Source organism: Taudactylus pleione, unplaced genomic scaffold (genome assembly GCF_031769625.1).
Source record: "Taudactylus pleione unplaced genomic scaffold, aTauple2 ptg000169l, whole genome shotgun sequence".
Taxonomy (NCBI): Eukaryota; Metazoa; Chordata; class Amphibia; order Anura; family Myobatrachidae; genus Taudactylus; species Taudactylus pleione.
Window position 1 is genome coordinate 3,646,826 of NW_028284571.1, and position 14,160 is coordinate 3,660,985.

The 14,160-nt window shown below is 44.6% G+C and overlaps 1 protein-coding gene across 5 annotated transcripts in view; it reads right to left on the reverse strand.

The window, feature by feature from the left end:
* LNX1 (ligand of numb-protein X 1) overlaps nucleotides 1-14,160 on the reverse strand; it is a 224,961-nt gene that overhangs the window by 171,529 nt on the left and 39,272 nt on the right. The window contains exon 1 of one of the 5 annotated variants that reach the window (XM_088475267.1): nucleotides 1,013-1,655. The exons of the other annotated variants lie outside the window; for them this stretch is intronic. Within the exon in view, the coding sequence (XP_088331393.1) occupies nucleotides 1,013-1,104 (92 nt within the window). The 5' untranslated portion in view covers nucleotides 1,105-1,655. Of the gene's footprint in view, nucleotides 1-1,012; nucleotides 1,656-14,160 lie in introns of those variants that run through there. 5 annotated transcript variants of the gene reach the window in all.

A 14,160-nucleotide genomic window follows, 5' to 3' on the forward strand; every position in this document is an offset into this window, starting at 1 on the left:
GTGACCTGTATTATTGATGCTTAAAGCATAGGCACATTCATAAGGGAAATTAATTTATCATAAAGATATCTGACACAAACACACACAAATCCTGCTCGCTTTACTGTTGCTGCATGTTGAAATGGATCGTCTCCATGTCAGCAAATATATGATTTTCTTTTTCCTATTGTTTATTCATGAGCAAAAGGAAAAGATTCTGCTGTATGAAAGGACGCTAATTACCTTCCTTATGCATACAAATGAGGAATCTTAAAGTGACAAGCTTGGTCCAGGAGGACCAACAGTATGGGTAAAATTTTGGTTTCTGACAAAATGGACCCTAGGATGTATATACTACATGTGTGTGTATATATATATATATATATATATATGGTAGGGAATTTAGACTATAAGCTCGGTTGGGGCAGGGAGTAATGTAAGTATTCTTACAGTGCTGTGTAATAGAATCAGCGCTATACAAATAAAAGATTATAACAACCTACTAAAATTGTAAAAAATCCCAGTGCTGTACAACTGCTTAAGGCATTTTGCACGGAGGCAAATGACTCTGTGGCTGGTGTATATAGTATATCACTCATACAGTGTGGCGCTTTACCCAGCGTTTACATACTGTACAGGTAGTTTCCAAAAAGACAGTTTATGGAGCATCTCTTCTGACCATTCTGCCTATACTTCTGACACCTCTCTTTCCCCATATAATACATTTACAAATCTGAAATAATTCCAGTAGATTTAACATCTTCTCAGCCATCTAAAACTGTATTCCCTTTGTCTATTCCAGAGACCTGTGGCACACAGTTTCCAGTCAAAAACACAGAAAAGCATAATAAAAATATATATTTTATTGTGGGGGGGGATACCTTTAATGCAGGACAAAACTTGAATGCGACCTATCAGTTTAAGGTACAGAATGACAGACTTTACCTCCAATTACCAAGGCAGGGAGGGCTCGGACACAGATGTGGACAAGACACCACACAGACACACATATAGCAGCACTGTGAGTACTCACAGTTCAGAATACAGGAAATGAAGATTGCCCATATTGTCTATATAGTTGGCAGGGCTTAGCCAAGGCAGAACCAGTAACAGTAGAGCCTTCATTGTGAGCACAGCGTCGATATGGCTTCCTCCTCACCAGTTTCTTTGCCTGCTATTACGATACAGAGAAAAAAAAGGCTTCCAGCTTCTAGGACAGACAATTCTTTCCCAGATGGATGGTTAGTTGCTTATATCAGATGTAGCACATCGTGGTACTGATTAAAATTTCATACTAAGCAACGCTGGGAGAAATAAAAAAAACAACAAATCATTGACCTGTAAGAGGATTAGTTCATTTGGATGCGAGATTGGTAGAGACGTGGAGGGTTAGAGACAATGCAGCATGGATGGCGAGACAGTGACTTATGCTGGGAAGCAGGCTGATGTAAGGTAAAGGGACCAGCCTCCTGCACGACACAGAGTGGCTCTCTACAAGCAGCTGGTACATTTACATCACTGGCGAGAAGCATATGGGTTGTGAGAGCTTAGGAGAGCAGGGAGATTGGACTGCCTGATGATGTGCCACACAATAGAGTGTGTGTCTATATATACACACACGTGTATATATTCTATATATACACACACTATATATATATATATATAAAGATAATATACAGTAGAGTGTATATGTATAGATATATATATATATATATATATACATATATACATACACACATACACACACCAAAGTTAGTGCGGGCGGGCTTTAAAATCGCAATAGTGCATGTTAGTTTGCACTGTTGTAACATGATCCTGGAGATAATGCTATTGAAACATTTATTCCCCAAGCTATAGGAATCTGTCACGTGGGTGCAAGGAAAATTAATTTAAACAAAATGATAGCTGCAAACTTATTTTAACAATTCATATTTGAATACAAAAAGGAGAGAGATGCTGGGCATACACTATACAATTATCTGTCAGATATCTGTCCAATCTGGCTGGTTGAAATTAAAATCTGGTAATGTATGGGAGCAAATGACAATCAACTATTTGCTCACAGACACTCGAATTTAACCAATTTGAACAATTGTTTTTTGTCTGTTCTCCAGTGTTTAAAACCATATGGTTGATTGTCATTTGCTCCCATACATTACCAGGTTTTCATTCGAACCAACCAGATTATACAATTATCTGTCAGATATCTGTCCAGTGTATGCCCAGCATGACTGTACGTTATTTCCAAAGGTGACCGTGGGACAATAAATATATATGGCTTATGCTGGGTACACACTGGCCGATCAGTTGATCAGCCAATATATATACTGGCCGACGGCCAGTGCGTACAGACGATAGGTCTGTGAACCACGTCGTTCACAGACAGATCGCATTGGCTGTGCTGCACAGCCAATGGACAGATATGTCTGCAGCTATATCTGCGGTATCCACGGCTGCCGGATAGATGATGGCCGTTCAGTGTGTATGAACGACCATCATCTAAAGATCTATCTGCAGATCACTCCATCTGCAGATATATCTTTCAGGTGTGTGCTTACCTGAAGTGAAAGAGCTGATGAATGTATTGTTTCCATGGTTATTGGGTTTTTGGTAACCGTAGAATACTTGTTTAGTTAAGTATTCTGATAAAAGATGTTTAGCAAATACCCATGGATCCTTCCTAGAATTACAGGGATTCTTGTACATATACAGCACAGAAGTTAAAGTTTATTTTAAGTCACCTAAAGATCCAGCATATATAGGTTAAAAAGATAGCCAATCCGATTAATATTCTTAATTTTTGTGGAATAGTCATAAAAAGAGATGTGCGGTTCGGTTTTCCTGAAATATGAACACACTCGAACTTTAATGGAGTCCCAGTTCGGAATCACTTTGGGGTCCTGAGTAGAAATGATTCCCGGTTCGGGTCTGCTGTCAGTTCGGACCTAGGATTTGAAAATCGAACTCGGGTTTTGGATTGCATGTTAACAGGTCCAAATTACATGATTTTAGCTGTTTTTAAAGAATCCAAAACCGATCCAAAAACTGAACCTGAACCAAAACATTTGAGGATGGTTTTGCCAAAACACTATGATTAATTGGAACCAAAACCAGAACTAAAACACAGGGGTTCGTGTACATCTCTAGTCATAGTGCACCTTCACTTACAATTACATTCTCCAGACTTAGTTACACAGACGCATGTACTTGTGTGATAGAACCTGACATGGTCCAGCCGCTGGGCAGTAAGATCGAGCAGATGACCCTAAGGAAACCTTATGAGACTTCAGAAAGAAACTAGCTTTTGTGTGACTCCTATGCTAAATGATATGCACTTGTAAATAGACTAACATAAAACTGAAGGAGAAGGGTATGACATGTTTGCAGACAATGAGGCTGCCAGGTTGGCATACCGAGGGGGGGGCAGGGGCGAGAGGCACAGTACTGGGGCGTGGTTGGTGACATTACAAGGCATTAGGGACGGATCGGAGGGCGTGACCAAGCAGCATTACCACCTCTGCTACACAATACCGATAATACGTACTGAAGAAGGGAACATAATGACGTGATTCAGCGTGAATCGCGTCATTGCCCCCCTCTCCCTGCTGAGGAGGTGTGGGGGGGAGGGGGGGGGGGTTTCCAGTGGTAGGTGGCCATGCAGGGGACTTGTCTGCTTTCCCGGGTGGCTGGGAGCATCACCCGATTTTTGGGCGCCTCATGGCCATTCCGGCAGAGTAGGTAAGTATGGGGTATGTACACATAGGAAAATCTAGGGAAATAAGTCACAATCTTACTAAAACATATGGGACCTAATGCAGAGTTGATTAGAAACTGAACTGTGCGAGAAAATGCATATATTTGCCTGCATGTAGAGTTGTATATATCTTGTGGTGCGTTTGGTTTGCTACTAGTCATTATCATCAGTGCACACTTGCAACTAACTTATACTAGATGAAAAAGATATCCTGAAAGCAGGCACATTCTGCATAGTCATGCCTACGCTCAGGTCTGCACATCCTGCCACTGACATTCCCTCACTCCATGCAGAGCCGGCCCTAGGCATAGGCATTATAAGCAAATGCCTAGGGGCGACTCAGAATGCTAGGGGCATTCCTCCTTTCTTCTCTCTCTCCCCCCCGCCGCTGCCTGCCGCTAGCTGCTGCTGCTTCCACCTACCCCAGAGCTGGCACAGCTACCCAGTGACTCTCTCCCCCTGCCTGCTGCCACGATCGGAGATCTCCGAACGGGCAGCGCGGCAGATAGTCAGGCGCCTGGCTCCTTCTCTTCTCTCTCCCCCCGGGCGCCAGCAGAACCCGGAGGATGGAGCTCACTCCTGAGCTCCAACTTCCAGTTCCTGCAGTGCACTATGGGTGTGACGTCATAACGTCACTCCCATAGTTCCGATGAGCGGGCGCCGGGGATGGACGTCAGCAGCAGGCACTGGAGCGGAATCGGGGTTTAAGGTAAGGATGTTTTTTTTTTGTGTGTATGTCAGTGTGCGGCGGGGGGGGGGACGACACCTTACTACCTGGGGCATAACAGGGGCCTTACTACCTGGGGCATAACAGGGGCCTTACTACCTGGGGCATAACAGGGGCCTTACTACCTGGGGCATAACAGGGGCCTTACTACCTGGGGCATAACAGGGGCCTTACTACCTGGGGCATAACAGGGGTCTGCCTTACTACTGGGGGGTATAATATAGGGGCATTACAGGGGCCTGCCTTACTACTGGGGGCATTACTATATTCACCATTAGTGCTCCAGGGTTTACATCAATGCCGATTTGTATGGTTTTATATATCAGTGTTTTAAGTTTTTTTAGTCAATAAAAGTGTCAAATCTATTGTCAATCAGCGCTGTCTTGCATTTTGCTTTGTTTTTCATATCTATTGGAGATTAACTGTCTCCGTGTTACAGCTGCTGTGAGAACTACCTCTTGTCAGCGCCCTCTATATTTATTTATAGACCTCTTGCCTGCATTACAGGGGCCTGCCTTACTATTGGGGGCATCATATGGGGGCACTACAGGAGCCTTACTACTGGGGGCACTATTGGGAGCACTACAACTGGAGGCACTACAGGGGCCCTTACTACTGGGGCACTGCAGGAAGCATTACTACTGGGGGCACTACAAGGGCATTACAACTGGGGCACTACAGTGGCCCTTACTACTGGCGGTATTGCAGGGGGCATTAGTACTGGCAGCACTACTACAGGGGGCATTATTTTTAGGGGCATTATTACCAGGGGGCATTGTTACCAGGGGCATTACTACAGGGGGCATTATTACTACTGGGGGCACTGCATAAGGGGCACCATTACAGTGGGCATTTAGTGTTTTAGAGGAACTACTGTGGGTAATGTGTAAGACCTAAGTTAGGGGGGCCCTTAAAAATGTTGCTATGGAGCCCAAAAAGTTCTAGTTACGCCCCTGATGTCTATGTATGTATGGGTATACATATATATATATATATATATATATATATATATATATATATATATATGTGTGTGTGTGTGTGTGTTTGTATGTATGAGTAAATATATGTGTATGTATGTATGCATGTATGTATGGGTGTATACATATATATATATATATATATATATATATATATGTGTGTATGTATGTATGGATATATATGCGTGTATGTATGGGTATGTATGGGTAATTATATGTGTATGTATGTATGGGTACATATATGTGTGTGTATGTATGAATGCATGGGTATATGTGTGTGTTTGTATGTATGGGTGTTTGTGTATATATATATATATATATATATATATATATATGCAAATGCCCTTTATATGCGCGATCTCTTATTAGGGTAATAATGAGAATCCAAACACTTAAAGATCAAATAATATGTGGCAGCACCTTTCTCTTTGTATCTCTGTTAGATAGATACAAGATAGACAAAAACCAAGAAAGAAGAGAAAGGGCGCTCTTGTAAATAAATACAGTATGGAAATTTTATAAGACCAAATACAGTAAAGTCAATGATAAAAGACAACAAAATCCTCCAAATGTAATAGAGTCAATATTGGCAGCAATAGCGCTGCTCCAATGATCAGTCCCAAATAGCGACGTAGAGAGTGTACTTCCTTTCCTTCCCAGGCTGAAATTAATAACCTGGAGAAACGGCACAATGATCAGATTATCCTAAATCTGTATATAGGAGATGAGATGCACTGGGCGCACTTAACACAGTAAGTGGATATTTAGTTCCCAGGTGAAATGTGCTTAAATACAGTATTTGCGTCTCACTTCTTCAGGACGCTGCTAACAATAACTCAGCAGACTGAGTTAATATCCACTTACTGTTAAGTGCGCCCAGTGCATCTCATCTCCTATATACAGATTTAGGATCATCTGATCATTGTGCTGTTTCTGCAGGTTATTAATTAGACTGTTAATTCAGTCACATGATGATGTACCCCTGATGAAGTCCCATGTGGGGACGAAACGCGTTGGGTTTAAATCTATTTGTGACTTGCAATTTGATGTAAGATAATTTACTTTGGTTTTATGAAATAAATACTATGTCATTTTATCACGCCTAAAGTGTTTTACTTAATATTGATAGTGGCCATTTGGCCTCTTTTTGGGTGTATTTTTGGTGTAAGGGTATTTTTCAGCATAAACCACAAGGAACTATCGCATATCCTGAAAATGGTACTACTGTTACCATAAAAAATCCAAGGTCCAATACGAACTCAGCTCCATTATCTCCCTGAGAAGGAAAGGAAGTACACTCTACGTCGCTATTTGGGACTGATCATTGGAGTAGCACTATTGCTCTATTACATTATAATTAATATTGACTCTATTACATTTGCAGGATTTTGTTGTCTTTTATCATTGACTTTACTGTACATGGTCTTATAAAATTTCAATACTGTATTTATTTACAAGAGCGCCCCTTCTCTTCTCTCTTGGTATATATATATATATTTTCTGCTCCATGGGAGGTTTCTGTCATCCCTGAGCTCGCCTTAGGACACCTGCGTTACGGTTTGACAGGTGTACCGCCCCATTCAAACTCCCCATATATATAAAACCAGTTACTAAGTACCTTCTAGTTTGTCTATTAATTCCGTAAAGTGCTGCCTGTCTTTAAAGAAAATGCCGATGGGGTCCCTGCGTTTGTTTGTTTGGACTCTGGGAATAACTTCTGTATATGGATATATATGTGTTTGTGTATATATACACAACGTGTTATTTTTGGCTTCCGCGTATATACAATAAGATTGGTGGTGGGATTATATGCTAGGGGGCACCAGTCAAAAATTTGCCTAGGGCACCAAATTGGCTAGGGCCGGCTCTGACTCCATGAACTTTGCCTAAGTGAGGACGCCCCATTACTGCTTTTCAACCTGTATGAGAACACACAAGACACGCTACACCAGCAGGCATGCATTCTGTTACACAACAGCCCCCCATCTTATCCATTTTTAAAGAAACGGTTTTCTTTTTTTAAACAAATATAGTTTGACTAAAGACTACATGCTGAAAATGTGACCAAATGTGATCGAAAACATTGAAATACATGCCAGGAGTTCACATTAATAAACAAGGACATGACAGTAGTGAAACATTCTTTTGTTATCTTCAAGGAAAACATAGGCAGCCAGATTGCCTCGGCAATGACCTCAACACAAGTCTTTGGGAAACATTCTTTCCCTGAGAAGGATAGTAATATGTCAATCCTTCCAGAAATAATTTGTTTACAAACAGACCATAGTGGTCCTATGGAACTGGCAAGTCATATATACTAGATGCTTCTATTGGTTAATAAACTATGGAGAGAAAAAATTAGTGAAAAATAATATATATAATAACGAAAGAAAGATAAAAATCTCAGATAGTTTAGGAATTATATGTTTTAGGGGATGTAAACTATTTGTTGCAACACGTTTATCCTTTGTGTAATTACATTTGCAGGGATCTGGCTGAAGAATTTTCAGTGTGTATTTTGAACTACTGAAATACATTTGTAACAATAATCAGCCTGAGATACTAAAAATAGCCTGTTTCCCAGCCATATTCTCCTCTATCCGGTAATGGATTTTATTCATGGATAGTAATTCATCGCCATGTGTCCTCAGGTTAGAAGATATTTTTCCAGTTGCATGCATTGCACGTGTTCTTTATGCCTAACCTATATTTTCCAGATCAGATCGTCTTATTAAGAGTTATTGCTCATTAGAGCTGACATACTAAGACCACATGATTGTGCCGACAAGCATTTCATATAAGATTTATAAATTGCTGACAATGGCCTCGTGATGGCAACAGAGGTTGAAGGACACACCTGGATTCATATGCATTTCATTATCAGCATAACAATTAGGGAATTATATCAGTCACAATCAGGAAAGATTACTAGAATTCTAGAAGATAAAACTGAATGTTTGCAGCCTTTACAAGTAAAGTACTTAAAATGCTTTTATATGAATGAAAAGCACAAGCCCTGTAATCTCCCCGGGAATGTTCCATGGGTTGGAAACGCTCTAGCCCTGAGCTGCTGGTGTGATGTCAGAGAAGCCCATGGCTTAAGTTATTAATAATATTATTATTATTATTAATAATTATTATTTATATTCTACATAGTGTAGACTCTAGGTCCGGCGTGGGGCAGAGCACCGGACTGTAAAAAGGGCACTAGTGCAAGAAAAGGGTGGCCATGAGGAAAAGGGTGTGTCTTTAAGACACACCAAATGTTCATCACACCCAGCCCTTACGGACATGCTGGGCTGACCACAAGCTCTCCCCTCTCTGTGAATATATGGTGTGCGTGGTGCGCAATTTTTCCCACCTGCGTACTGCAGGTGGGGATGGCACCCGGCTTTTAGCGGGGCGTAGACAGGGCGCTGCCAAAAGGGCAGGGCGCATTCTGCCCTTCTGAAATTAGGCAGGGTGCAGCTCCCTGCTAAAACGGCCTAGCGGGAATGCTAGTACACACGTATTCTGCAGCACTTTACAGAGGATTATTCAGTCATGCACATCAGTTCCTGCCCCAGTGGAGTTTATAATCTATATTCCCTATCACATGGACAAACATACACACTAGAGTAATTTTTTTGGTCAGAAGCCAATTAACCTACCCGCATGGTTTTGGAGTGTGGGAGTAAATGGGGCATGGAGCAAACACAGGGAGAACATGTAAACTCCACAGTTAAGGCCTTGGTCAGGAATTAAACTAATAACCTCAGTGATGTAATGCAGTAATGCTAAGCACTATGCCAACTATGCTGCCCAGTTAGAAATCTCACATACATACTGTACTCCACAGTTGTTACCCAAGAAAATGGTAAGATCAATGGTGTAAATAGATATTTTAAGTCTTACCTGACATATTGATATGGTTTATTAGTAACAATATAATATCATAAAAGAATAAGAGGAGATTTATCAAAGCTTGGCGAGATATAAACTACCAACCAATCAGCTTATTACAGGATACTTGCAACGACTGGGAGGCTCTCGAAAATCGAGAGGCGCTCACAGTCGCCCGGAAAAGTGTGCAAGTCTCCCTGGGGTATGCAGCCAGTAGTGGTGTGACTGCGCTGAATCGCGTCATCATGGCCCAACCCCCAGCTTCACAATGGCGGGGCCACGATGACGTGATTGCACGGTCATGCCCCCGCTCTGTCCTCAATTCCACGTCATATACCCCACCACGTCCCCACTTTGCCGCGCCACACCCTCTCCTCGCTAGGCCGACCTGGGTACATAACTTCATAAGATTTGTCTCCATGCATTATCAATGATGTAGTTAGGTTCCTTCACCTGAGCTGGATGTTTTATTGGAAGGTGTTAGTCTTGTGAGCTATCAAGGAAGTGGCATCAGACTGTGTGTATGATTATCTATAGTAATCATGTTGGAAAATGTTCACTGTACATATTTTCCCTACACTAAAAAAATATTGTGAAAACAATATTGTTCATAAATGCTGCCTGCCTAGGGATCTGTATATAAATCGAAGCCATGGAGTAACGCTGGGTACACACTAGACAACTCTGCAATCTTGCCAGTAGTCGGGGCATTTATCTTTGCGCTGTACCATGCAAGATTGCTGGTACACACTAGAATGAATATCTCACCGTTCGGCCCCAAAATTGTATACTGTGTACCCAGCATAAGACTCCTTCAAAGTATTGAAAACAAATCTTGGTGGTGGCAGGTGTTGAACAAAGACAGGGGGGAATTCAATTATATTGGGCAGCGCAGTAATTAAATGGAGCCCGTCGGCGCAATACAATTGTCTTGGGTGCCCATTAATTATCGCACTTATTGCGCCCAAATAGACAGGGTGTAGCAGTGTATAGCGGATAGACCCAGTCTATAATCCTGGTCAGTGGCGTAAATTCGTCCCAGACGCCCGGAGGCAAGTCATAATTTGGTTGCCCCCCCTTCACAGCCACTGACACTGTAATGTAGCATTTCGCAAGCAGATACACCTGCAGTGGCACACAGAATATAGGCATGCCAAGGAGGAGTGAGACAGAGAGATGTGAGTGAGGTCGGCACCGGAAGTGTCACACTGACAAAGGAAGCTGCTGAGGAGCAGCAACACCAATGAGTATAGATATAGACTATAGATAGACGGAGGCAGCAGCTGATGGCCTGACACAGAGCTCTCCACTAGTGTATGGTGGCTTCTCAGGTGCCAGGAAGAGGTGCCATGTATTGGGCAGCCGTCACAGTACACTCCAGGTACATAGTCACAGCCCTAAGTGGGGTGAATATATTGAGGGCAATGGAGGAGGTGCCCCTTAAGTGCTGGAGCCCGGCGGAAGCAGCCTCCATTGTCTCCCATAGTTCTGCCCCTGATCCTGGTTAGGATGCCCAAACGGCAATCCACGGACTTTTCACACATTTCTGCTTGCTACCTCTGAAGGCTGCACACAGAAATGCTGGAGCCGCCGGCTATTCACGGTGGAACGGGGCAACAATTGAATTGCTCCGTCTGGCGCCCATCACCGCAGAGCCGCACACAAGCAGCTGTGCAATTCTGTCCATTTAAAATGCAATTGCAGAAGGAGGTGTCAGACACCTCCTTCTGCATCTGTGTGATCCCAGAACTGCGACAGGCTTTAGGCCAGGCTGCGGCAGCTGAAGCTTACCGCAGCCTGACCGGGTCCTGGCAGCTTGCAAGGCCAGGAAGTCCCTGCCCTAGTCCCTCCTGGAAAATGAGGACGACACACCCCTGTTTCTGGAACGCTGCCCAGGAACGGCCCCGCTCTGCCTCCCAAATGCCGTAGCCTGTCAATCAGGCTGCAGCTGGGAGGCTCTGCGAGTGAACTCGCAGACGGAGGGCTGCACTTTCGCAGTACATATCCTGCGCATGCGCACTCCTCCCACCAACGGAGATGTGCGCTAACCACTGGGTAAGCGTGCATCTCTGAATCAGGCCCTTGGTGTGAGAAAGCATTTTGGGAATATTATACGCAAAATTTGTAGAAACTACCTAAACTTGATGTGATTAACCCCTTGTCACACACGCATGAGGAAAAGGACAGTTGACATTCATCAAAAGTCAAATTAAAATGCAGTTTATGACAATACTAGATGTAGTCTCTATTTGGGGTGTGGTTAGAGTAACGGTAACTTAAAAAACCCCAACAAATATAATATACAGTACATGTAGTATAAATATGAGTTTAACATAGAAATCAATAAGAAAAATATGAGATATGGTAAGAACTTACCCTTGTTATCTCTATTTCTACGAAGTCCATAGGGTTCCACAGGATACCTTGGGTATAGGTGATGACGTCAGGCATCGGGCACCATAGAGTTAAGTTTTCAGCCTCCCAGGATGCACTAGGGTCCCCCTCCTATACCCCGCCCCCGAGCCAAGGCATCTCAGTTATGTACCAAGCCATAGGCCGGAGGAGGAGAAGGAAGAGAGAGAAAAAAGATCTGGACACACACAAGAATCACATTCTCACCAGAGGGAGACGGAAAAAACGATGACCGGAGTAAAGCCCATCTGCAGCGCAGGTGCGACAGGGCGGGAGTCCTGTGGAACCCTATGGACTTCGTAGAAATAGAGATAACAAGGGTATGTTCTTACCATATCTCATATTTTCTACATCAGGGTCCATAGGGTATCCACAGGATACCTTGGGGATGTCCCAAGGCAGTATCCTTTAAGGGTGGGGACGCTCCTGTGGTGAAAGGAGAATCCGCTGCCCGAAGGAAGCATCCTGAGAGGCGAAGGTGTCAAACGCGTAATACCTCTCAAAGGTATGGACCGAGGACCATGTGGCAGCCTTGCAGATCTAGACTGCAGAGGCACCACGTCGAGCAGCCCACGAAGGACCCACAGACCTAGTGGAATGAGCCCTCACAGAGGAAGGAACCGGAAGGTCTTCATGAAGATAAGCTTCAGAAATGGCCATACGAATCCAGCCTGCCAAAGTTAACTTTGAAGCAGGCCAACCCTTTTTTACGGAAGCCATAGAGGACAAACAAGGCGTCCGCCTTCCTAAACGAAGAAGTGCGGTCAAGGCCCGCACAACGTCCAAAGTGGCCTCACCCACTGAAAGATCAGGTGAGTTAAAAGCCGGCACAACGAACTCCTCGTTGATGTGAAAACTGGAAACAACTTTAGGAAGGAAACCAGGACGAGTGCGCAGCACCGCCCTGTTCCTATGAAAAATCAGAAAAGGGGGTCTACATGAGAGAGCCCCTAAGTCAGAAACATGTCTGGCCGAAGCAATGGCCAGAAGGAAAATTGTTTTAGCTGTCAGCCATTTGAGGTCCACTGAGCCCAGTGGTTCAAACGGCGGTCCCTGGAGAGCCCTCAGGACCACAGCTAAATCCCAAGGCGCCACCAGTGGAACAAAAGGTGGCTGAATTCTGAGAACACCTTGCATAAAGGTGCGCACATCAGGGATTGCAGCAATCCTACAATGGAACCAGACGGATAGGGCAGACACCTGCACCTTCAGAGACGCAAGGCGAAGCCCATGGTCCAGTCCCGCCTGTAGGAAAGCTAACACTCTAGACAGACGGAACTCCCGAGGAGCATAACCTCTCGGCCGACACCACTGGAAGAACGTATGCCACACACGATGGTATATCCTTGCAGAGGATGGTTTCTGAGCCCTTAGCATTGTTTGCACTACAGAGCTGGAAAACCCCCTGGACCTTAACTTGGCCGTCTCAACAGCCACGCCGTCAAAGACAGCCGAGTCAGGTCCGGGTGAAGACAAGGACCCTGCAACAGGAGGTCTGGGCATAACGGCAACCGCAGAGGAATGTCCACGGACAGTCCCTGGAGGTCTGAGAACCAGTGCCTCCGGGGCCACGTGGGAGCCATCAACAGGAGCGTCCCTCCTTCCTGTTTGAATTTCCGGATTACCCGTGGAAGAAGGGAAAACGGAGGAAACAGATAAGCAAACCGGAACGTCCACCGGACGGACAGAGCATCCACCAGAGACGCCTTTTCGTCTCTTGTGCGAGACCCATACACCGACAACTTGTTGTTGTGCCGTGACGCCATGAGGTCGATCTCTGGAAGACCCCACCTGTCCACCAGAAGTTGAAAGACGTCCTGGTGCAGAGACCATTCCCCCAGATGAACGTCCTGGCGACTGAGAAAGTCCGCCTCCCAGTTTAGGACTCCCGGGATGAATACTGCTGATATGGCCGGGAGATTGCACTCCGCCCAAACCAGGATTCGGGACACCTCTACAAGAGCCGCCCGACTTTGGGTTCCTCCTTGCCGATTTATGTAGGCCACGGTGGTAGCGTTGTCCGACTGGACCTGCACTGGGTGACCTTGGAGAACCCGATGTGCTTGCTGGAGAGCATTGAAAACCGCGCGGAGCTCCAAGATGTTTATTGGAAGCTCTGTTTCCGCCCGAGTTCACCTGCCCTGGAACAAGTGTGGACCCGTGACTGCTCCCCAGCCCCGAAGACTGGCGTCCATTGTCAACAGGACCCAATTCTCCACCCAGAACGGACGACCCTTGTTGAGATGGGTCGTCTGCAACCACCAGGCTAGGGACAGGCGAACCTCCGGAGTGACCACCATCGTCTGGGATTTTAGACTCTGAGGCAGTCCATTCCATTTGGACAGGATCAATTGCTGCAGAGGTCTGGAGTGAAACTGAGCATATTCCACCATGTCGAATACTGACACCATGGAGCCCAGTAACCTCAT